Source organism: Drosophila mauritiana, chromosome 2R, assembly GCF_004382145.1.
Source record: "Drosophila mauritiana strain mau12 chromosome 2R, ASM438214v1, whole genome shotgun sequence".
Lineage (NCBI taxonomy): Eukaryota > Metazoa > Arthropoda > Insecta > Diptera > Drosophilidae > Drosophila > Drosophila mauritiana.
In genome coordinates this window covers 7,253,205-7,279,288 of record NC_046668.1, presented here as the reverse complement: position 1 = coordinate 7,279,288, position 26,084 = coordinate 7,253,205, and the positions used below count along the sequence as shown (strand labels likewise).

General features: G+C 48.1%; 2 protein-coding genes across 2 annotated transcripts; both read right to left on the bottom strand.

Moving 5' to 3' along the window:
* Positions 1-1,719: 1,719 nt before the first annotated feature.
* On the bottom strand, positions 1,720-25,411 carry LOC117135922. The gene is made up of 9 exons (XM_033296490.1): positions 24,819-25,411; positions 15,165-15,459; positions 7,016-8,858; positions 6,354-6,930; positions 3,808-3,993; positions 3,593-3,750; positions 3,081-3,530; positions 2,715-3,015; positions 1,720-2,193 (listed from the first exon to the last, which is right to left on the bottom strand). The coding sequence occupies exons 2-9, from the start codon at positions 15,232-15,234 to the stop codon at positions 2,005-2,007; spliced, it is 3,774 nt and encodes a 1,257-aa protein (XP_033152381.1). The 5' UTR covers positions 15,235-15,459; positions 24,819-25,411; the 3' UTR covers positions 1,720-2,004.
* Positions 20,285-24,804, bottom strand: LOC117135923. Its single transcript, XM_033296491.1, is given in 2 exon segments — positions 20,285-23,410; positions 23,470-24,804. A coding segment is annotated over 1 exon segment (204 nt). The 5' UTR covers positions 23,805-24,804; the 3' UTR covers positions 20,285-23,410; positions 23,470-23,600.
* Positions 25,412-26,084: the final 673 nt, after the last annotated feature.

The window sequence follows — 26,084 nt, the reverse complement described above, 5'->3', positions numbered from 1 at the left end:
ATCATGGCGGCAAAGTCAAATACTTAATGTTTAATAATTTCCATAATTTGCATATTTATCTGATGGATGGTCAATGTAAAAGCTGCCTGCTAGGAGTTAATTCGGCATTTATTTCTTTTCCATATTTCCATGTCGCGATTGACGGATAATTCGATGCCGCCATCCATTGGCGAGAAAATCAATTAATTTGGGTTATGCGCTAAATCTGCCGCATAATGGGTAGCAAATAAATTAGATATCTCGTTGCTGCTGATATGGAGCCAATTAAAATGTGATATTTGTGCGCCTCATTAAGTGGCACTGACTGCTTGCCTCAAAACCATTTAATTAATCGCAAATTTCGATGGCTTTAATTAGGTGCCGAGTGTTGGAAAAACCTGCTAATTGAAATCCACTTGACGGGCAGCCATCGATTTCACGTATTCCCTCTGCCAAAAACGTTTAATTAATCAGCTTAGAGAGCTTCAGTTCCCGTTTTTCCAGTTTTTCCTGACTTTACCACCCACTACCCCCCACCATTGGAAAGTGCAGTGTGTAATCTACTGGAGTGTGATCCCCTTATCACTTTTCTTGCACCATTTGCTGCCCCACTTTGCTCTGTCAACCTGCTACGCACTGCAATTACTTAGCAAAATTAAAAACCCTACAATTTTCCCCATTTAACGCTTAACGAATGCTCGCGTGAGTGGGCGGGAAATTAATTATGGCAAAACTGCACCCATCGGATGACAGATGATGATTGTCTTCCAGGGACAATAAACATCCACTTGCATTGTGTCCACTTTGTGTCAGCAGTACGAGTATGCAAGCACATGCATATCCTTATGGGCGACAGGTGGGAGAGGTGCTGATTAAATGGCTGCCTGGGGGATTGATAACAGCTAGCAGGACTTTCGATAGCATCCGCTAAGCGGAAACGGAAGCGAGTTTTTTCAAATTAATCTTGTTTACGCCAAGGAAATATTCTCAGCAATTTTTTCATTACCGACTGCAGCTTATTTTTTGCATAGTTTCGGGTGGGGGGCTCGCCGGCGGATTTCCATACAAAAACAAACACAAACGCCCTTTGGCGAGGCTATAAATTTATTACCGAACTTTAAAATACCAAGCCGCAGCCAGCCACTTGCCCTTAACACTTCTCCGCGGCGAAAAGTCGAACGGCAGCCTGCACTTTCGCAATTATCCTTGAAAACGCTGCATCGAGACGCAGGACGAGTCAGGCTGAAGGAGTGACTGCAACTGCAGCCAGAAAGTTGCAGGAGCGCGCCGGCGGAAATGTGTTTTTGCTGGGTGTTGAGTGACTGCGAATAATTTATTAGCTGCGTGAAAAATAATTTATGTTGAGTTTTCCCCTCTGCTTTATATACACTTTTTGTTTCCAACAGCGTGCAGTCAGTCGGTGCGGTGGGCGGTGGTTGGGCTTCAGTTTCGGATGGGCAATCGGTCAACAGATGCAGTTCTTCTAAATTAAACAATCTGCCGCGCAGTTTTAGCAGCACTTCGGGCAGTTTCTGAGTCACTTGCTGCGGGTGACTAACTTGACTAAGCACAGTTTTAAATAATTTTTTTATGTAAAATAAATGTAAAATATATGTAGAATACAGTGCGTTTGAAAAGTATTTGGTTATTTTTAAAAATATTATAAAAACCAAACAAAATTATTAATTAAAAAATTTTCTCCTTACGTTTTAATACAAAAGTAGCAGATCCGAGTTCAGCTAAGTTAAAGTCTGATATTTTATTAATTTATAATTATTACTGGAGTACGAATACATTTCACATTTAAAATATGACGAGAATTGCAACAAAGGTTAAAGAATCCTACGCATCTAAGCGAGGCCATCGCCTCTCATCGCGATGCCATCCTCCTTCTCCGTCAGTTGAATTGATTAGAATTACGTTTCGAGTTCGCATTAATGATTACAACTAGCAACTAGGTGCGTTTGGGCTCGGGACCTCCACAGTGGAGCACCGGGTGGAGGCGTCGAGGGTCGTCCACTCGCTTCATTTCGTCCTGGCGCTGCGCAAATTCGATGCGGAGAGCACCGACCGCGGTGGTGGCGGGCGCTCCAGGCTGTCCATGTGGTAACGTCGCGTCGGCGTGGACGAGTCGTTCTTGCGGCCAGTCCGGCTCAGGGTGCTGGCACTGGTGGCTCCATTGTGTGGTGGTGGCTTCCTCGGCAGTGTGGACATCTTAAAACACATAACAATCGTTATATAATTTACTTAACATTCAATGAAATTTTTATTAAAGGCCCGTAAGGTTAAGCAACTCTAAATTAATAATTGAGGAAATCCCTTTTGCTTATAAGATTTCATTGTCTATAATTTTAATTTATTCGCTGTGTGTTTTAATCGGCGGTGTCAGGTCAACACCTTTGCCTTTGTAAGAAGATGTCTATACATACACAAATGCGTATTGGCAAACCCAACCAAAAATTTCAACCACTTTGTTCAGATACAAATTTTCAATCACTTTTGTTCAGTGGTTCTCCTCCAAAACCAGTTGCAAACTATAAGCTCTTAGCGAACAGATGGCTGAAATTATCATTAAGTGATCTCCCTAATTTTGAATATTAATTTTCCACATGATTGGGGCGCATAAAATATCAATTAATTGTCGTAAAATGTAAATGCTTTTTCGAACATACTTGAGAATGATCTGTTTACATCAAACTTAACCACCCCAGATCATTTCTATAGATAAAACTTACCCGCTTGTTTTGCTCCTGTGAGTAGTTGATCTCGTAGCCCTCGCTGATGTGCTTGGGCTTCCAGGGGGCCAGCATGGAGACGGACCTGGAGACGGTGCGGGTCATGGGCTGGAGGGGCGGCGGCTGCTGGGGTGCTTGCTGCTTGCCCTTGCGAAGGTCATCGCGCGACATGGACCGCCGGCGCAGATTGTATGGCTGTGGGATGTCGCCCACTGTGGTGGCATGCAGATAGACCACGCTGCGCTGGCTATGCAAACTGGACTCGCCCTCAGTGCCGGAACTCTCCGCCGGATAGCGATCCCTGCACGGAGATGGGTTCATTAATTACTTACAGTTACACTTATTAGTGGCTTATATCCAACCCACCTGCCGTAGCCCACATTCTCCTGACCCAAACTGTTGAGCAGTCCGCGGCGTTCGGCACTCCTGGCCGGCTTTGGTGGTCCCAGGAGCGGACGATCTTCGATGCGCTGGCCACGCGGTCCATCCACCGTTCTCTCCAACGACATGGCTCGCTGTCCCGCCGTGCTGCTCCTCTTATGTCGCTCCGCTGGCTCTGGTTCCGAGCCGCTCTCCGAGATGTCGTGCAGCTCGCGAGAGCGCGAGTAGTGGCGCCTCTTGCGGAAGTCCACCTCGTCGCTGCCGTTGTCCAGGTGCTGCATGGAGCTAGCCCGCTGACGACTGGTACCATTTCTATTGGGGCCCTCAGGCTGGCCAGCCAGCGAGTGACGATAGTCACGGGCTGGTGGAGGAGGACTGCGGTCCAGGTGGTAGGCACTCTGCGAGTGCTTCGACTGACCCAGCGGCGGACGGCTCCTGCAAATGAAAATATAGGCGGTTGGGATCTCTATATCGATGTAGATCTAATTATTCCTCACCTGGGCATGCTGGAAGCCTTGGAAATGGTTGGCGGATTCGAGTCCAGATCAGTGTCGCCAAAGAAGCGCAGATTCTTGGCTGGAGCAGCTGTCGCATTGCGTTTGGTCCGCTTCAAGCTCGAAGTGGTCTCACTGTGTCCGTTCACGGATACATTGAGCTGAAAGGAAGGCGCCTAATTGGTGAAAGCTCTAATTTGAAGGAAAATCGCTCCTACCTCCTTGGGACTGCTCTTGGCCCGGCGGTCCAGCGATCTGAACCAGCTCGTCTTCTCGACCTTCGCGGGTGCCGACTCCTTCGGCTTCGAATGCTTTTTGGGCGGTTTGTCCGCTGGACTGCGCTTCACCAGCAGGGGACTAGCTTTGGGCGTGGACAGTCGGCGTCGCATCGAGATATCGATAGTCTGTGGATTGGAAAAAATTGCACATAAATAAATTGTACTTTGTAATTGTAACTTTATTTCCAAGTAATATACTTTACATCTCTGCACAACTATAGGCCTTAAATTGTCTAAACTACAGATATATATATAACTACTACTAACATTTTTAACACACAGACAACCCGAATTAACGACCGATGTGATTGATATTATTCCCTGCACAAACTGAGTTCGATTTCGTGGGCGGTTTGCTTTCGCTTTCGGGTCAAAGGTCGGCTCACCCACTGCCTCGCAACAGGTTGCGAATGTGGGGCAGGTGGCCTTTATGCGCGTAGCCACGTGGGGGAGTGGCGAAGTGGGAAGTGGGGGACTGGGTGCCGGCACATAAACTTGTTTTGCCATTTGTGAATGCGACAGACAGTCGGCTCGATTTGGCCGGCCCAATGCAACTTTGGCCCACTTGCGGTCGAAACTGTAATAGGTATTGGGTTTTGGGCATCAGGCGGGGGGCGGTGGGTGGTGGGTGATGATTGCTTGAGGCCGCCCTCCCCACCGGTTCCATATTGGGTTTCAAATAGAATAGAGACTGCAGGTGCCCAGCCTCTGATCGAAAACGTTACTGGGGCACTCAGCAATAAGCCAGAGACTACGCACCCACCAAATAATTAGGTATTCAAATATGCCCAGAACTTGCGACTCCCAATATAGTTTACGACTAAGTTGGGGGCCCATAAATAAGCTAACAGAATTATTGACACAACAGCGGTTTCTCATTCGCGTGTGTGTTTTTGGGCATGTAGAATCTCTGGAATGAATGGCAAGCACTTAAAGATTTCTGCGGAACACACATCGGGCGGCATGTTTTTATTGGATGCCCCCATGAATAATGGCCGCACATTGTCCCGCCGGAGATGCTGGGTCCCGCTGGCCAGGCCTTATAAATACCTCTATCACGCAAGCATAATTTTTGACAACGGTCCGAGGCAGTGGCCACACCTTGGCGTGAAGCCCCTGCAGGATGGGCATGCTCCGCCCCTGCCCAGCCGTAACCTAAAAACTCTCTGATTATAAGCGTTTTGGGCCGCCCACTTGGAACATCCGGCCGATCGAAAAGTGGCAACATCCTCTGGGCCTCTTAGACTTGGCCAAGAAATCCGCTGAAGCATTGCAAATTGGCTTGCAGCACGCAGTACGCAGCAGTGGCAGTGGCAGCGGCGGCAACTGTTGCAGTTGCAATTGCAAGTTGCGCAACGTGGACAGCAACACCTCGTCGGCAACAGTAGCTCCAACCGTTTTGCATCGGAATCTGGGCACAAACCGAATCCAAATCCGCATCCGAATCCGAATCTAAGCCCAGTTTATTCAATTTCCCCCGCCTCGATGTTTGTCGTTTCGCTGTCAGCTTTCTTAATTTGCGAGCGCACTGACAAACGGACTGACAGAGTGACAAACTGACTGGCTGCCTGAATGGCAGAATGACAGCAGCTGCGTGGGTCTTTCACTTCTAAGTCTTGCACACAGATATTTCTATTTTCTATACACATATATACATATGTATCTTTCCCGAAGCTCGACCCTCGACGCTTTTGTTCTTGCTCGAAATTTATACGACGCCTCGTCGCTGAATTGTTTAGTTTTTTTCGTGTTAGCGCTTTTCGTTCCGTTTGCAACTCTATTTGGCCTGCTGTCGTTTATTACTTAAGCGTAGTCGCGGGTATATCTTTATGGTCTGGTCAGCTTAGCCCCCAGAATCCCCCAGAAGAGATGTGCCCCAAAGTGGATGTGACGTCTTGTCTTCTGAGGCTGGCACCATTTTCAGCTGGCCTCCGACGCCCACCCGCCTGCCAAGTGGTCTCTGACCGGACCAGGAAGTGGATCAGCTTCGACCGGAGCGGAGCAATCGCCAGAACATGGGTTGCTACTCGGGACCTACTCGCGCAGCTACTCCCCCAAAATGTAAGACCCATCGACGCAAGTCTTGATTAATTCGAAATTAATAATAGACGACCATGACCAAGTGAGCCGACGAGGGTCTGGATTCCGAAAAACACTGTGATCTTGCCCAGCCGCCGGGTTAACGACCGCCGCCTGGCGCCATCAATTGGACATTAGGGCAAATGGGCTGGCAGTTGCAGAAAAAATTATATGTGCTCATATCATGGGTTAATTTTTACATATCATTCGGCTGCTAACCCAATAATTATATAATTATAATATAAAAGATTCAAATGTTTAGTAGACTTGCAAAGTATCTAAAGATACTAATACTTTGTATTAGCATAATACTAACTTAAAGAATTAAGAACTCAGATAAACATATTAAAGAATTAGTCAATCTAGATAATTTCGTGATAATGTAAAGACTTAAAGATAAAACTTACCTTTGGTTCGCGTGAGGTCTCCTGGGCGGAGGTGTGATGCTCGCGGTAGCGTGACCGCATCTCCTCCTCTCTGACCATGTAGCGCTCCCTCTCCCGTTCCTTCTCCCGCTCCTTGTCCTTGTCGCGGCGACTCAGAGTGCTGCTGTTGCCGTTGCTCATCTGCTCCTTTTTGCCACTGGATACGTTGCTGCCGCTGCTGCGTCCACTGCCCCCATTGCTGCCGCCTCCGCCGGAGCCCGTGAACAGCTGCTTGACCTTTTCGAAGCCACCCAGCTTCTTGTTCCGCTTCAGGGTGCTGGAGTCCTCGCTCTTTTGGGTCTGGGATTGACTGTGGGACGTGGAGTGCTGCTCCCGACGACGCAGCGTGCTGGTGGCTACCGGGTACTTGTCCAGATGCGGATCGAAGTGCGAGCCATCGTCGATGGATCGCTCCCTGTAAACGTAGCTGTGCTCGCGGCGCAGGCGAGACGGTACCGCCTGCCGCTGCAACTGTCGCTGTTGGGCGCTATCCCGACGCTCCTTGCGCAGGAACGACTCGCAGGCCCTTATGTCATCGAGGACAGTGCGCTTGCGCCATCTAAATAAGAACATGTAGGTATAAATTAAATATAGTGCGAGTTGTAAGATAGAAGGTTATATGTTGGGCAAGAAAAATCAATTACCTTGAGGTCAAGTCTCCGTTGAAGGACTCCTTCCGGAAATCGTTCTCAATGCCAGAGTCACCCTTGTCGAAGCTGCGCTGCTGCAGCTTGTCCCGCTTCAGGCTGCTCTGCCAGTAGTCCTCCCGCTGCTCCCGCTGCTGGGTCTGCTGGGAGCGCAGTTCTGGCGAGGATCGATACTGATCCGTTAACTGAGAGTCGAGGCTCTTTGGCTCCTGCTCCAGCCGATCTGCCGAGTTGTAGTCCCGCTCCCGTTCGCCGATGCGCTCGCGATGCCGTGACTCCCGCACCTGTCCATCCCGTTGGGTCTCCCGCACATAGGTCTCCTTGACGCCTCCGTGTCCGTCGTCATAGTACTTTGTGTGCCGGTAGCGAGAGGTCTTCTCCATCCTGGGCAGCGTGGATCCACTGTCCACTTGGGTACGCTCTGGTGGAAACTCGTTGGACAGCTCCTGGCGCACAGGTCGGTGGAAGCGCTCTGGCTCCCGCTCTGGAGTAGGTCTGCCCACTTCCCGATTTCTGTCCGCCTGGCGTTCCAGGGTGGCTCCCTCCCCGAACCGCCGAGTTAGGATACGCGTCTCAAGCTGAGCTCGTCGATGGCCCAACTCGTCCAAGTAGGGCGATGGACTGACACTCCTGATGACGGGCACAATGGGAGGTTCCGCCCTTCGGGGGAACTCCTCCTCATAGTACACCTTCCTGGGCTCGTAGCCCAAGCCCTCGTCCTCGTCGCTAAGATTGCGGGGACTTAGTTGCTGCCAGGGCGAAGGCGAATGACTGGGCCTGCTGGCCAAAGGAGCGCCATTGGACGTGGGCGAGTAACTGGGCCGCACATCGCTGGCCCTCGGCGGCCGAGCAGGAGCGAACTCCCTCTGGGGTGTGCGCACATCTCGGTCCATAGGGGATCGGCGGACCTGATCCTCGCCCAGATCCAGCTGGGCATATGTGATGCCCTCGTTGGGCCTAATGTAAGAGAATGCCGGCTGACTGATCACCGGCTGCGGGGAGAAGCGCTCCATTGACAAGCGCTTGACCAGGCCGTTCACGGTGCGGCCCTTGGTGAGCGGCAGACGCTCCGCCGGCTGCTGGGAGCTGTGCATGTTCTCGCCAGACTTGGCCTGCAGGGTCTCGATCCTGTCGCGAATACCCGCCGAAATGGAAGCACCTCCCGATGGGCCTGAAGGGAGGATCGGACCGTCTAGCTCCGCCTGGGAGCGACTCCTGGCCAGCAGTTCGTTCAAGCCGCGAACGCTTTCATTCTTTTCGCGCGGCGTGACGGCGTCTGATTTGCGGCGCTCTCGCTCCCGGAAGTAGTCCTTCTCGAAGAAGTCCTCCCGCTGGGCTTGCTCGATGATGGGGCTCAGCTGCTGCTTGGACTGGCTGGTGGCGCCTTGGTGGGCCTTGTCTTCCGCTCTCCTGGCTAGCTTGCCGCTGCCCACATCACTCTTGCTGCGCACTAAACGCCGAGCGCCGCCGTCCTCGAAGCGCGGATCCCTGTCCAACTGGCTGACATTCGAGTCGCTCTTGCGACTGAAGAGCCCGAAGATGGAGGGCCGTTTGCTGGCCGGTTTCTTGGTGGAGGCGTCACTGGCGCTGCGGGCCACGGGCTTGCCCTTTCTGCGGCGCGTGGGCAGGGAGTTGAAGTCACTGGGCTGGCTCTGTCGTTTCTGCTTGGCCCGGAAACTGGGGATGTTGTCGCCGTTCTCGGCCTTACTGTGGTGCCTGCCCGCCTGGGCGATGACCAGGGCAGCCTCCTTGCGGATGTCCTCGGGATCGATGTCCTTGGGCAGCTGGTGGTAGCTCGGCTGGCTACTGGGCTGCGTATCGTACTCACTGGGATGCTTGCCTGGATGGGATGGAAGGAGAAGAGGAGCGGGATTAACTTACAATTGCAGAGGCAGTTCCGCGAACTAGTTGGCATTCATGTAAAGACAAATTAGCACATTAGCCGGCCCCCGATGATGTAATATCTGGCAGCCAGCTGTGGCCAATTCACACTTGCCAACCCGCCAGCTGCTAGCTGGTCGCTAAATAAGGCAGCCCGTCCCGTCCCGTCCCAATCCGACCAGGCCAGGCCAGACCAGACCAATTCGGTTCAAGAGTTGCGAGACCGGCCGTCTGACAATGGATCTGGCCCACGTCTGTCGCTCGCTTCTCGAGCTTCTCGAGATGCTTTCGGTGCGGATTGCTGGAAATGGACCCGAGATACTTGGATCTCGTGGAACGCCTGCTCTGTAATCGGACGCTGTAAGCGCTAATGGCCATTGAAGAGGACGGGGCTGCTGCGGTCCCAGTTGATCTATCTCTCATAAAGATTCCTCCACTTCCTCACTTTTTCATAATCATTATTATTTAATACGCCGAAAACAACAGCAAAGGGGCCACGAGAACAAAACAGAAACAGAAATGCCAAAGAAAACGTGCCGAAACGAGCATCATCATCGTGGCCAGAACGAGATGTGCTAGCCGAGATGCGTGATCTCTCCAGTCAGGCAGTCAGCCCCCTTTTCCGGCCAGCGCTAGTCATCGTACACTCAGAGAAATGTACTTGCAAAGTGAAAAGACTGTATTACAGCAGTAATTATTAGAGCTAGTACCGTAGACTAGAGTAGACTTCCGATCTAAGCACTCATACTAATATTAGGGACCTTTTACTATTTAATTTCCCAAAAAGTTACAGTTTATACTACATCTTTTCTTGCCGTGTGTTTTACACACCTCAAAAGTCAGCGCACGGTGTCGAGATCTCAGATCATCGGAGGCATCTCTGTTCTGCGCTGACCTTGCCCCGAGATCAACTGGACTTCTGTTGCCCCACCCAGCCACTGGCCCTCCGCAGCCCCTGCTACACGGAGTTTTGTCCATTCACCTGCACAACCTGTCACATTTGCGGACCACGGAGCGAGAACCGCTCCCACATTCGCCCGATTCGTGCTGCAAAATGGCAAAGTGACACCGGTGCCTAATCGAAATTCAAACAACAATGAATAATGACAGCGCTGGGCGTGTCGTGTGCCAAATTGGCTTAGCAGAATGGGATTGGATTGGAAATGGGATTGAAGATTGGACTGGGTATTAAAAAGGGAGCATTCTCGGAGTCTCTGCGGGACTGTATTTCACTTGGCTCACACAACTCCATCTCCATCTCCGGCTGCACTCGGCTGTCATGCGATATGTGTCAAGGTGAAAAGTTGGCCCGCTGCACCATCATGATGGCTCACTAGTCTTGGCCAACTTACAAGGTTTCGTTTGCGAGCCGGCGGCGATGTTTTGTATCTTTCTCGTTGCTTTTTGGAGGCAACAGGAAAGCATAAATTCGCACTAAGCGACAGCATCAATGTCGGCTAACCGTAAACAGCTCCAAGCTCCAAGCTAAAAGTTCCAAGTTCCCAAGACCCTAAGACAATGATCTCGGGGCGAGTGCAGCATTTGATTGATTACCAGGCGCTGAGAGCCATTCATTAATCTAATCATTGATCCACTTAATGTGGCCACGCCAGCTCCGGCGGGCTCTGTGATTTGCAAGACCATCCTAGGCAGTTCCATGAAATGCGATCTCATCGGAGGCGGGGGCCTCAAGGAGCTGCGAATTTTAATAACCTTTGCTGCCGCGGAAAAGCTGGCGATATCCGATCTGATCCACTTTTCCAACTGGTCTGCCTTAAAGCGCCTTTCAGTTGCAAGTTTTGATTTGGCTTTCTGCATCAGTTCCGGTTTTTTCGGGTAGCTGCACATAATTTGGCTGTCGTGATGGCTTGGCGACTTTGCCTCGAACACACTGACCAACTTTGTGGCCACGCACCCCAGAAATAAGTGGAGATTCGACTCATATAAATAATGAAATCTCCAGTCTTTTTGCGGCAAGACTTTCACTTGCCACAAGTGCCACCAGGAGCAGGTCGATGGTTTTACTTTAGTTTAATGGTACCACACAGTAATTGTCTGGGTATGATGATGAGCCCAAGCTTCGACCTCCAGTCCGCTTCATTAAGCCAACCACAACCACTAAGTTGAAGAGCCCATCTCTACTCTACTGCCCCCCGGTTCCCCTTTAGCTAGCAAAACGTTTTAGTTGGCAAAAATGCCTTATCCCCCGCTGGCCATGTCAGTGACAAGATAAGGTCGAGCCAAGATGGCTAAATGGGAGCTCACCCGCATTCCTGCCTCCTCTCGCTACTGGTCTAGGTGTACACCTAGAGAAAAGCAGTTAGCTCTGGGTAAATAAATCTCGATAAAAAGATTTCATGGTTTAAAGAGTTATACATTGAAAACAAATATACTACTTGTAAACAATTAAACGAGCATGATTAAGTTTAAACTTTTAAGCAGAGATGCTGCTTTTTTGTTTCTGTTCAAGGGCATTAAAATGAAGGCATTGGCAATATTTTTTGGTGTACTTCTAGGACTGGCATGCTAAGGATCCGCCCAGGTTGCCATGGGGTATTTCAATTACCCGGGCGCACTTTCGATTTCGTTAAAGGGCCCACATCGCCGAGCTGACGTTGGGCTTTATCTGGGCCCGGGGACAGCTCTCATTTATTTAACGTATGAAAATAATTTAGTGCTCCCAAGCTAATCGGGCCGCGGAGTCGGTGCCCAGGACCTAATCACATCAAAAGCGGCGCCGCGTCCTTGGGGCAGCCCAGGTATGCAAATCAGCGTGTTGCTCGAAGTCTGCCAATGCATCTGAGCTGAGGCTGCTGGCCAATTAAAATTGCTCGCTGGCCAGTGCTGCACGGCTTTCAAAACAAATACGAATGGGAATGGGAACTTTCGCTAAAGAATGGAGCCGATTCAAAAGACTGAGGCGAGAAACTTGTTTCTCCCCCTAAGCGGCTGTCAACAGTCACAGCTTTGTATAGCTTTGGCTGGAGCTGAAGCTGTAGCTGTGGCTACGGCGAGAGCGGATAAACAAATAACAAATCACCTAAAAAATAAAATAAAGAAAAACCGAACCATTCGCCGAAACAGAGTTAAAGAGCTCTAAAAATAATCTGCGACTCATTTCAATACACATTTCGATAAACAAATGACGCAATCGTCTGCAATCCCAACTGATTTCGGTTGCGACAATTGAAGTTGGGCACACGAGGATTTGTAGGTAGATGATCGACAACTCCATTTAGCCGAATTTACCGAGGTTCTCGATCGTTAATTCTCAATTGAAATTCCCCGGGGCTTGTCACATAGCGCGCAAACACTTCAGTTTCTCCAGAACGAACGATAATGACAGGCGGCCAGAAACTCAGAACCTGACTGAGTCCGATATCAAAAGCGACTGAAAGCAATCTCCGGCAAGCGGTTAGCCACTCGACTGCGAACTGCGCCTGCCCACGCCAATGTCACTTGGCAAAAATAGTAATAAGAGAAAAACATCAGCCAGAAAATAGTGCGAAATTTGTGGGCAGGCCGAAACGAGCCAAAAACGAGGCTTATTAATTAAGTTTCTTGGGCAACGCGCAAAGAGGCGAGTAAAACACAGCGTATGCAAATGATGAATTAATAAAAAGCATAAATGGCATTTTAATGGCAGCCAGCCAGTCGCTGAGTAGAAGACCCAAAGATGGCACGAGAGCAAACGGAAAACTAGTTGGGGCTTTGACAAAGTCGCACTCGAAGCCAAATCAAATGTGGAGCTCGCATTGTTGAGAGTAGGAAACGTAGCAAATTTCATTATAATGACTTGCTCTTTGCCTAATTAAATTAATTAATTAAAGGTGTACGAGCTCATTAGAGGGCAGGCATAATGGGGAAATGTCTGGGCCAGCGTTACGCAATCGAGAAAGCGGCCTACGCCTCGAGTAGCTAAAGGTGGACTCGTTCTCGCAACGCCTTTTCGATCGGCCATCAGAAATTAAGTCATCAGCACATACAAATATACACAGATACATATCTATAGGAAATGCGACAGACATCTGGAAGGACGTCGACTTGGCCCGATTGCCAGGTTTTGTGGCCCGAACAAAGGAGCCCCGTTTTGGCGCTGCTCCCTTGCCTTTCGTCACCTGTCCGCCTTCGAAAAGCTGGCGCAGTGCATCCACCAGGCCCAAGGCAGAACAGCTGCCGACTCGACTCGTCTTGGCCAAATTTGTCGATCCGCAAGGTTGATCACGCTCGCAGCGAGCGTAGCAGTCGCGCTAGCGAGTCCCACCTGTACCCAAATGTGCTGAAATTAGACGGCTTTTAGTTGATTTTTTACAGTCAACAACTTTGACTTTTGACTGCACTGTAATTTAGCAGAAAATTCAGATATGTTAACTTGCGGATGAAAAATGCTGCCTTGTGCCCAGCGGGCGAATAATTTCCACCGTCTTTTCGCTTTATCTCGCTACTTTGTTGCGTCAAAATTAAATCATCATTAAATCTGTGTTTTACACATAATTGCTTTAATTTGCATGCAAAGACAGCGAACGGAGCGGGACTGGAATTAATTTTTCACTCCGGGTTAAATAACTTTTAGCGCTTGTGACTGCGAAGATACTCGTAGTATGGTACTTAGGGGATTGACATTGCCTTGCTAACTGCGGGCACTAGAATTAAGAAATATAGAGCCTAAATTAAGCAATGTAGTATTATTTTTAGCCATATATTGCTAACTTTAAATGCCAGTCATATGGCGCATCCTACTCAAAGTACTATTGCCACTTTAATTGACTTGTAAAATGTAATCAGACCTTCTTAGCTCTGGCCTAAATCACAATCTTGCGACCTCGCAAGCGTACTGAAATCACAAAGCTAATGAATCGTGCCTGGTCGGTCGTCCGATTAGCTAATCACGTTACATTTCGGCGACCTCGACTTGTTGCATTTGCCTAAGCCAATTCAGAAATTGCAATTAAGTTCGTTTGCGAGCACTAAACGAGTTGGCCGAAATGGCAACCATTTGATGCAATTACGCGACTGGGAAATCTGGTTCATAACCATTTAAGATGCCCGTACATATACGCACCGCCAAGTGGCGGAGCAAAAGGACTTGCGCTTAATTAGACGTGGATGGGCATCGAGGCCATAAGGAAATGCCACTCGCCAGTTGCCAGTGGCCAGTGGCAGTTCTTAATTGGGGGGACCGTCTAAAAAATTAACATCTGCGCCGGTTTGGTCATAATCAATTTTTAATTTCTTCATCCCCGACAGTGGCCATAAATTCAATCCGGCTATGAAATAAATCCCATGTCGTTGCTGTCGCGACTGCCAGACATAATCATAACAATAATAATATACTCGAAGCTGCGGAGACAAAGCGCCCAGATGCAGTGGCTCCGTCCTCGTCCGCATCGGCGACCCCATCCTCCCCATCCTCCACAGCCACCCCATCCTCCCCAGAAACCCATCCGCTTAGAGATGATGTGCAAAGTGATACTCGGGCGGCGGGTTGCGAGCATCTCTCGGCTGCGAGTTGTAATGCCTTATAAAATATCAACTTATTTAAAATAGTTATATGGGAGCTCTCTAGTTTGCGCCAGTGCCTGTGTGTCTGTGTGCGATTATTCTCAAGGTAAACTACATTTTATTGTTGGGGCGGCTTTGTTATTATTATTATTTTTATTGCTTTTGGCATTCGTTCTGGCTTTATTCGCCCACCAGCGCGAGGTTTCTCTTTGTTTTTTTTCCTTTCCACATGTGCAAATGTGCGGCTCACTTGTTTGTCTTTCGTATTCTTGGCCAAAATTCAAGAGCCACATAGAAAACACACAGAAGACGGCAAGACTGAACGAGTGAAAAACTATGAAGCTGAAGAGCTTCTCCACACAGCCATTATGCAATCGATGGATCGATGGATGGTGGATGGTGGATGGTGGAAAGCCTCTGGCTGCCAGAACTGGCTGGCCAAGTTAATGAGCTGCATTCGCGTGGGTTGTTAGCGTCCGTCATTGATTGACCAAAATTGGCCTACTCACACAAATGTACGGGTGGGTTTTTCAGATGCCACTTGCTTGGTGCTTGGTTAGTAATTTTTTGTTAGCTGGTTATTGATGAGGTTTCTTATGGCTGCTTTGCTTAGTTTGTCATTAGAGCTCTTTGTGGGTTCGTGTTCGCCGCTCTCATTTGGCGGCTGCGCGTGTTGGTTATTTGTTTTTAATTTCTGGTTTCGACTGCGGATTGGGGTTACGATTACCGGGGGAGGCACCCATTTCCTCAACCACGCACTGACCTATCCGCTTCACGTGCACATCCCGATTGAAGCTGACCCTGGGTCCTCCATTCGCCGCTCCAGTGTGCATCTTAGCTCAGTGCTGGAAATGGGTTATAGGGATGGGATGTATCCTTGTAGTTGGTTTCTCCGTATCCGTATCTGTATCTGTATCTGTCTTTGCTTTTCTCTCTCCTGTCGGGTCTTCTCTCGGAAGAATCGCAACCCTAAGTAAATTCTTTGTGTGACAGTCTCATCGAGCTGTTTGAACTCTGCGCATTTTCCATTTAAACTAGCCAATTTAAATGGTATTCAGCTGCAAAAAGAAAATATTCTCTGAGTTAGCCTCTTTTGCTCTGGTTATTGGTGTGTTATGTGATTATTTCTCCTGCGATTAGCCAGCTTGAGTTTAGTTTGCAGCTCGTCGGTTAGCCCAGTTTGTTTTTGTGTGTTTCACTTGTCTAAGGTTTTTTTTTAGCTCGGTATTAATCTTTATGTTCTGTACACATGCGAGTGTGGAGAAAGTCTTATTAAAATTAAATTAGTTAATCCAGTTGGTAGGAGGTTTAAGGAAGTAAGTAGTAGCATTTGAATAGGTTCAAAAGGTGTAAAAAAGAGTACGCCTCGGTAAATTTAGCAGATAGATATTAATGTTTTTAGGTCAGTTTTAAATATTTTTCGTACTACACTACACCTTGGGATCAAATGAATTATTCCAACTACAAAAACTGCTTCTCTTAGGGACAATTTGCCAAATTCTTCATACCCCTCAGAAGAGTATGAACATGACAGCAGTCAGAGGAATAATTGCCAATTAATTCTCATTCTTATTCCGATTCTGAGTCCAACTCCGACGCTCACTCTGACTGATTCCCCAGATTCGGGAGTGGGCACAATCGAATTGGGTTTTTTTAAAGTATTTTTTGTATCGTTTTCTCTGACAATTACAAAAATAGACACACGACGAGGGTGCTTGGGCTGCATACGAGATTCAAATTCTGGCGGGACGGGCGAAGGTGAGTCGGGAGTGCCTGAGAGGAGAAAACCGTAGAAATATTGATTGCGATCAAGCAAACGCGATAATATTCATATTTGAATACGAGAGTGCAAACTCTATTTAAACAATGCATTATGCCCGAGGACTCGGGTGTAAGCCGCTCCAGCCTTCACCAATCCGCGTGCCCGAATTCGATCCCTGGCCCCCCCAGCACATCGCTCCGTCCAGACTACTGCTCCATGGACACGCACCCACCCAAAAGCCTACATGCGCGAACTGCAAAACGAGAGACTTGAGAGGGATCTTTGGACCCGAGGAATGTTGTATACCCTTTGTATACCCATCTTCAGTTCAGTAAAAACAATGTGTTGGTTATTATGATCAAGAAACCACGTTATTCTACGTTATATGGCAACATTGTCCATAGTCCAGATTATGTTTCTTTTTAATGGATTTGACGAATGGAAAACTTTTTAATGACCGTCGCCTGTCTGATTTAATCAGATATCTTGTGATTTAACCTGTGATTGTAACAAAAGTATTTCTTGTTCGAGTTTCTTTATATCTTAATAGATACAAGTGCTGGCAGATGTATCTACTTAGACTCTATCTGATATCTATCTATATCTATCTGATAGAATTTCACGAAATATGAAACATATTTATTCTCACTCTAATAAGGCTAGAAAAACATGTAATTGATTTTTGGCCAAAACGTACGGGTAGAGTATGAGTGGAAACTCGGTAAAGTGTGGAAAATAGCTGTCTAACATGGCACCTGGACAAGGACGGTGCTCATTCACTTACTGGCTTACTTAGAGTCCGCGGTCCTACAGGCCACATCCCCGACCCACGTCCAGGGCGAAACCCAGTGCAGACTGCAGTCCTGGTCCCCCCGTCCCGGTCGAGTTCCAGACTCTGGAGCTGGGGAGCTGGCCTTACGCTCTAACGAGCACAATCGCCCGGCTAGACATCAATGGCCAATGGTCGTCTGTCTGATCACGGGCACCGATGCAGTCCGTTGCTGGGGAAAAACGCTGCGAGCTGCCAATAAAAATCCTTTACCATATAATTTGAGTGCGCATGCGTGCGCCCTGACGTTGATGGGAGTTGAGTTTAAGTCCAGACCAACTCGGGATCGGATGGATGGGAATGGGGTTGGCATGGTATGGGATGGACTAGGTTGGAACGCAGGCGCTTATGCGCAATGCTACGCCAGATGCCGATGTCCGATTCCCGATGCCGATGCCGATTGCCAAGCGTTGATTGCGCCATGAACGTGATTTGTTTGTAAACACGCATTATTAAGGTGTAATAAACATAAAATTTGTATCGCTTGACGGACCTTGGAGTCCGTCCCTGCAGCTCTGCAATTGCATTTGGCCACCTCGCCATCCGGCCGCACATCTTTCAATTAAACTAAAAAGCCGGGTGTCCGTCCAGCCATTCATCCATTCACAGCTCGCATTTGCATGTCTCCGGTCCGGGGAGTAGCTAATTCCAGGTGAATTATGCGAAATTATACGAATTACGCCCGTACATTTGGGAATGGGATTAGATTAGCGCGCAGAGCAAACAATTTAGACTCCCCCCCCGCTCGTTCGCTCGACAGCCCGCCAACTCGGCAACTCGGCAGCCCGGCCCCCAGAACCATAATTGTTCTGAACTTGAACTTTAACACGGCGGTAATGATAGGAAACCCCAGCACCCAGCACCCAGAACCCAAGCCACAACTCCACCCAAGTCTGGCCATTCCCTCCGCACCACCGCCTCTGTCAAGTGAAACCAAAAGTGCGCAGCAAAGCAAACAAACGCCTCGACTTTTGCCCACTTTGCGTGTGTTCTCAGCGCCACGGAGTCGATCTGACCTCTGGGGTTCAGGCATCCGAGGGAGATCGCAATGGTCCACTGGGAGAACAGAACTGGCCAGAATAAATCCTTCCTCCTTCTGTGTGATGAGCATAGCAGGAGTGTATATTTGTGGCATTGCGATTCTTTGTGATTTTATATATATTTGTTAAACTTTTAGGTATAATCAATCTACTTGCTTAAAGTCATACTGAATTTGTACCTTCATTTCTAAACTCTAAGCTCTTCATATAATAATAATTATAATACTTCTTTCTTTATCTGCGAGAGGTAAGGCTATTAGAATAATCGTTATATGAGCTGCTTCTTTATTAATTGAAGTTACTTAGTAGTTTTCATTATTAGATACCACTTTATTCTGAAAATACAAATAGCGCAGACCCTTTTTCGCGCAGTGTGCCAGCCAGAGCGGCCTTTCACATAGAAGTGAAAATGAAGGTGTAGTCCAATTTGTAAGTATGGCCAAGCCCTGTGGCCATTCAAAGTCCATGTTATGCAAAGATCAGAGCGCCCCGTCCGCCCGTCACCCGCCGCCCCCCTCGGAATGTTGAATGCTGAATTCTGGATCCTACTCCCTCTGGAGCGGAGGAGCCGAGCCGAACCGGGACGGGCCGGGTCGGGCCAACTGGACGTTGTCTAGCGATGGAAACATTTTTCCATGCGTGCCTCGCCGCTCCGCCGCTTTGTTGGTGGCGCTCGTTCGCGTCTTCGGCTTTGGCAAATACTTAATTGCATTTCGATATCTATGCCGAGGCATCTGTGAGTGAATGCCGCTGCTGCCTCAGCGGGCCGACTGGTCAATATCCAATGCCCAATACCCAATACCCAATGCCCAATGCCCAGTGCTCCAGACGGCTGGACAGGCAAAGAACGCGCCGGCGCTGTCTTTGGCTTGGCCAGGAGTCGCAAATCGAGAATGGGCAGTCGGGAATCGAGAGTTTGGGCCAGGCCTACTCCAGTGCGTTCGGTTTGGTCTGGACTGGACTGGAGTGGAGTGGAGTGGAATGGACTCAAGTGGGCCTGAGACCCTGGCGAGTGGCGTTGTGGGTATTGTCAGGTCTTACAACTAAATTCCCCTTGAGCCGAGCGCTTTACTAAGGAAATTAGTAATTGCTACTCCCATTTAGAGACATCTATGCGGGCATCTATGAACGTGTGGCATTCGCCAGATGATGACGATGACAAGTTCCCCGCTCGGAGATTGTCTGGCGATTGTCCAGCGCCCACTCACCATCTCGCACATGGTCGTCGAAGAGGGGGATTGCAATTATAACAGAGCTTTGCTGAGCTTCAACTGAACTAAGAATGAATCAGACAATCTCTACACTTTTCAAAATCGTATTAAATAGATAAATGGAACTTAGAAACTTCTGAATAAACTAATTCTTCTTAAAGAAAATGAGAATGAGGTCCCCAATTATAAAGAAAGATACTTTCGGGAAACGTTCTTGAACCCCTTGATACCCACGCCACTGGTTTCGCCTTCCAATGCCAAACTTGGGCACATTGTCTATCAGCGTTTTTGTTGCCGCTCCGCTGTCGTTTTCACGCTTTGTTAGCCAGCTAAACTGTATCTGTATCTGAGTCTGAGTCCGAATTGGCTGGGAAGAAGCTTCCCTTTGTGCTAGTACCTCACTCTCGGACTTAGAGCACTATGTGTGTTAGAAGGTTAATCCGAGCGGCGTTACGTGGCATCTTTTTCGAGGAGTGCGGCAAGTGTCGATAGCATAAATGCAAGTTGTTCCCAGCCAGCGAAATATGTAAATCAATTTCTCGGCTTACATGTCTGGCTTTTTTTGCATGATTAATAATGCTCGAGCGGCCTGGGATCGCCGGAGGCCGGGAAAGAAGACAAAAGATTTCACTTTTCGAACTCATAATTAGCCCTGGGAGTGTAAGTATATCGGAGGTGATGGAGCGACGGATCGATGGATTCTATCCATGTCATAGCTGGTGGCTCTGCGACTCCTAACCTGCACGGAAATCAATTAGGCACCGCGGCGACTGGACAGTAGAGAGTTGAGATCGGTCGATCGGTCGATCGATCATAGGTCTACAATCGCTTAAAACGCGACCAGATGGAAAGATCAGATCTTCGGCCAATCAAATGCAAAGGTATTCAAATTCTTTTATTGTTAAGAATATTTTCACTTTTTATTTTTTCGAAATATTGGATACATGAAAATATTGAATTTCAAAAGATGTCAGAAGATGATGAGAAAGTTATGCATATTCCCATTAAAACCAAGGGAACATTGCGTAATTAAATTGTCTTAAACTCTAACAGCTAAAAATGCATCTTTAATTCTCACGCCTGCTAGGAATGTTCTCAATTTCGGAACTCCTCCTGGCGCCACTCCTTCCTCCTCAGCACTCCGAAGTCAACCGTCTGACTGTCGAATTCTTCGCTTGTTATCGCTGAATTCGCCAACAATTGTGCGCAATTATTGGCCGGAGAATCCACGAAACACGAAGCTTTCCCTGGGAAATCAATAAAGGAGGCAGCGTCAAAAGTTTCCGGCAACGAATCAAGCGCGGTGGCAAAGGTCAGCCGCTCATCTCAGAGCCAGAAACAAAAAAAAATAAATACGGCCTGGAGTCAAGGAAATCGAGTGTCTCGTTGAGTGGGAAAAGGGCGAACTTGCACGCGATGTTGGCTGGCAGCCTGGCTGTCTGTTTTTAGCCAAATCCAGAGGTGCCTTCTTTGGGTCTGTAGTGCATGTCATAACCAACGGTGCATGCGCCATCTTCCGCCTTGCATAAGACCCCCGGATGGTTTCACTTTCCCGGGGTAATTAATGCCGATCGTCCCGTCCGGCCAGCTAGCGGTAGCTGAAATCGTAATTTATGCTAATTTCAGTTCGCAGATCGGTTAATTGATCCGCGTTAGATTCGATTTCGATGGGGCCAGCAGAGTGGATTCGATTGTAGTGGAGTACTGGCCCGGAGTTCATTGATATGCAGTTCGATTCGGTTCGGTTCGGTTCCATTCCCTGGATCACAATGTTGTTGACCGCGAATCGAAGTCGCTTACTCGTCGACCGGCATACAAAGTGCGCTTTCAACACTTGGACAATGTTTTGTGCCCCTGTCATTGGTCAACTGGGGGGTGGGTGGTGGGGTTGGATGGGGGCACTGGACTTATGGAAGCGTTATGAAAGCGTTACAAATCTTCGCTTTGAATACGACACTCCACTGTAGTCCACTTCAGATGGGGCCGCTCGGTACGTGATAAGGCAATGATGATGATGACGACAAGTCATAGACCAAATTGCGTCCCATTAACATTTCGGCCATAATCGATTCGGTTTTTACTGTCCTGTTTTACATCTAATTTATGTGCATGTAGCAGTGTCGCTCCAACCGATGCCAATGATATCATGATGAACGGCCCACGTCTTGGGGGCGATCCGATTCTTAGAATTTCGTAATTGGCTCGCAGATGAAAGCGCCCCAAACAGAGCGAACCAGGCCGAAACTATCGGCCAATACATCAACTTAATGACTTCATTGAAAGCCATCCCGAACCCAAAAAAAGCAGAGCTACGAAATACGTTTGGGGATCTTCCAGCTTCCCAGAGTGGCCGCTTACCTGATTCCCAGGGCGTCGAGTTGCACCTGCTTTGTGGCCCGGCGACACCTGATATCCCCCAAAAAGGTCAGCTTGTGAACTCTAAGCCCCGAGGAACCGAAATTAAGCCAAACGAGCGTGTCAAATGCCGCTGATTTGCGGCTAGGGGCAACAATGTACCCAATTGAGAGGTAAGTACTTCCGCAGCGATCTATGAAGTGTCGTATGCCATTTACCGTTCCGACCGATCTGATCCGACTTAATTTCAATTGGTTTGGTTTGATTTGATTCCCGCTGTCCAACTTCCGGCGCGGAGCCCCAATGCCAGGTGGCGATGTTTGGGCTCTTAAATCGAATGCGACCAAGTCAAATAATTTGTTAACACTGCCGCTTAAGTCAACAGTTAAACAATCTGCGATCGACGGCGCTTTCAGGCCGATTGCGCCACAGCCATTGACAGACATTGATTTTGAAGCCATTTTGTGAGTTTCGCCCGGCTTTTGTTTGGCTGTTGAACCCCCATGGGCAATTAAAGCTGCACGATGCCAAAGTGAATGTGCGGCGAGTTGCGAAGAGCGCTTCGCACTTCCAATCGATCGCGTAAGGTCACCAGGGAGTGGGATATAGAGACCAACTGACTACCTACAACGATTTGGGGGGGAATATGTGTGGCCAAATACAATTCTCGACTCAGCTGGCACTTGATATATGCGCTTGGAATGATATAAATCAGCTTACGGTCCGAGTTTTATTCGGGGTAACTGTAGAACCTACTCACCCGCTCATCAACCCATTTAACTAGACAAATTTCCTACTCACTTAAGTTCTATGAATGTAAATCAGCGCGAATTCTTCAGCACAAGCAGAGAACACCCACCACTACTTGTTCTGTACCCTATCATTCATGATACATAGAAATATGGGCGAACTAACACTTATCGAGTTTGTTATTGACATTGCCTGAAGTTTCAGCTCGAAGTTTCGTAGAAAGACGGACCCAAATGGGAAAAACTAGGTAAGTCGATGATTGGGCTCGAATGTATTACCACTATAACTCACATTAATTACCCTGCTAAAGACTTGGGTGTCTAGGCAAACGATGTACATTCACGGACTTATTTAAGAACCAAGCTGTGCTTGTTGGTGCTAAGCAAACAGTTGCATTAGTTCCGAGAATGAACTGCCTGGTGGCGGCGGGCGGGCTTTGATCTCGGTGACTAATTACTGAACCCGCGACGCGTCGTAGGTGTACGTGTTAAAAGCCGGACACGGACATGGACACTGGCTCGAAAGCAGGAAGCTCCCGGGCCGGGTCACCGTCGAAATCGAATACAAATTAAGTACAGAAAATCGAGATACGAAATGCTCTGGCATCGCCTTGTGCACAAATACAAATCATCCTTGACGCATGCACACCAAAAACGGCAGCAGAAAACAGCGGGCCAAAATATCGGAGAGCTGAAACCGAAAACAAGATAATACGGCGGCAACGCAACTCCCAAAAACGAAAATGAAACGGGCCGTAGGACTGCATACAAGGCAAGGCTGTAGACCTTTTTTGGCCACATCAACAAAAGCGGCTTTTGAGAATTTTCAATTTTTTTAAAACCCCCAACTGAACCCCCCACCCTGAATGCGGCGTTCCTACCGATCGGAGGCTTCGTTTAAATTGACGTTTATTTCCAGACGACGAGGACGGTCGAAACTTTCGAATTTTCGGCCTTTAATGAGGAGTCGGGTTAATTTGGTCGGGCATTTGAAGAGGCTCACAGGCAGTCGGCGTCCTGAGCTGCAGCTAACAAAACGAGAACGAGGTGTTTACCAAGGCACCTACAGAGACACACAGATATACATATAGATGTATGTACAAAATATTCAGTATATTTTACCAGCAAGAGGCAAGCAGATACAAGTGACGTCATGGGCCTGGCATTGGCATTGAAGCTCAAGGTTGGTGTCTGGTCAAAAATCTTTGGGGGCAATAAAACGTCTCCCACGCACGGTAAAAAATTTATATTAGTTAGAATTGCTGAGGTGAGTCCAGGCTACGTTCGTCCTCCTACTGGTTATCCTGCCACAGTAGGAATGGACGCGCAATATAGCTCGAGTGCTTGGGATACAGATTGGACAGGGTCAGCAGATCGGCCGCCATCACGATAAAGATCTGCGCGTATCGCACCGATGGCAGGCTGAAAAACCAGGTTAACGTTTTCTTGGTGTCCATTTTTTTCGGCTTATCTCTGGGAATGTAGAATATATCGGCTTCGAGACGAGATCGAAATGAGCACTAACTCCCTGGCGATAAGGTTTTCGATTCCCATTTCCTAATGAATAACGAATGGCTTTGAACCTGAATTCAAATGTGCCGAAGCTGGCCAATTACTTATGGATATTTGGCCAAAAAGCCACACAACAGCCATAAATATAAAATTCCTAGTCGCATTAAGCCGCAGCTAATGTAAATTCCGCATTTGCAATGCTAATTCGTAAGAACCAATATATAGATTGCTGAGAGAGCAGGCAGATCTCCAACGAGAATCGTTTCGAAAACGCGAAAACTTTCACTCAACTAGGCAGTCAGTCATCATTGAAAAATGTTTGCCTTCAGAATTCTATTTCCGCCCAAAACAATAAAGACGCTCGCATTTGCGGAGTCGGTCGAGTTTTTATTAACATCATAATTGGTTGGCTGGCTATTGGTTATTAATTTGCATCCCCATTCAAAGAACACGCCGTAGGTTGGGTTGTTAAGTGTATTTGTTAATGTTTGGGTAAATGTTGCCAGAAATAACGATAGAAAGTAGACGGCGAAAGGAGCTTCTTCTCCGCTCAACTGAACCCCACCAAAACGACTTCCAATTAGCCAGATAGGGCGAAAGGTTGAGCGGATCAATCAGAATCAGCACTATAGCCGTGCCTCTGACTCACAATCGGCGCTAATGCGTTGGCCGACTCTATTCTATATACGGATATGGAACAGTCACACACACCCACCCACATAAGTGTGTAACTGGGACACATTCGGGGGTCGTAAAGCCCACTGCAGATCGCTATGGCGATTGCGATCGCGATTGCGATCCGAGGCTGAATTATTCAAGAGTATCGCGGAAGATGGGGGTTTAGTATGGATAGTCCGGAGTTCCGATTCGGTTTCAGTGGGTTATCTGGGCAGAAGCAACTACGGCGTTAGCTGGCGGTTTTAGGGCGGTTTTACTGTACAAATCGATCGTCGACTCACCTCAAAACAGCATTCCTCGTGCGTTAGTGTGGGGGAGAACAAATGTTTTTGCAGTTCTAAGTAATTTGCGCAGTTCTAATTACGTTTATTTTGTGTTTGATGTGGGTTCGTTGCTGCGGCTTTGTTCCCCTACTTTTTGTTATTTTTATTTCATTATTTCACTTGCCAAGTGTCGTCGCGGAAATTCGCTTGTTTGCAATTTATATTTCTCGCTTTTGGGGCTTTCGAAGTTGGAGTTTTGGTATGCACGTCAAATTTTAATTAGTCGAAAAACGTTTGCACAATTTAGCGAAAATTTATCACGATTTGTGTTTGAGATTTTGTGTCGTTTTGCGTGGGCTTCGCCGAACGGTTGAATGGACGTGCCGATGGTCGTTGGTGGTTGTTTGGCTTTATATGGTATTGGCAGGGAGGATCGAACGATATATCCTCTGTGGCAGATGGGCGCTGGCCAGTTCGTTTGTATTTATGGACTTTTGTAAATGATTATAGCTGCTAATTGCGAACGCGACGCAGTTTCGATTGTTTCCACCGCTGAATCGCGAGCTTTCTCCGGCCCAAGTGATCGCGAGTACGTCTAAGAGCCGACTGAAGCCCAGAGCCAGCGTTTCGGCCAAGATCGCTGCCAAAGCTCGAAAAGAGAAAGAGAACGAGGAAGAGAGCGAGCTTAAATCGGACTAACAAGTGGCGCAGCAACAAGTAGCCGGTGTTTGCGGAGAGCGCTCAGGAGCAAGTTCGTGTTCTGGAGTCTTTCGTTTTGCGAATATGAATCAAATCAAGGTTCGAGTACTCACTCGAAAACAAGTGAAACCAGATCGCCCAAACATTCTTGGGATGTTTTCCTACGCGCTGGCCAATATGAAAATGATGTTCCTGCCTGTTCCGACTGTCGACCAGTTTCCACTGGCTTCTGTTCTGTTCGGTGACCCTCTGGCAGCTGCCCATCTCCGCCCTCCCTCCGCACCGCGGGGCCCCTCCCACTCATCAATCACTAGTCATTATAGCCGAGCACTAATTAATTCATCTTCTAGATACGACCGGGCAGGCGCTTATCCCTGGCCACAAAGGTAAACAAAGCGTGAAATATGTTCATAGCTTAGCACTAAAACATCATCTCAACAAAATTCAGTGCTTCTACACGACTCTTTCCAACTAAATTTTATTACCATAACTTGAATACAAATTCCTAACTAAGATTTATTCGCAAGCGGCGTATTTACACTACCTAAAAATTAAGAAAATGTATTCCCTTACATTAACTTTTGA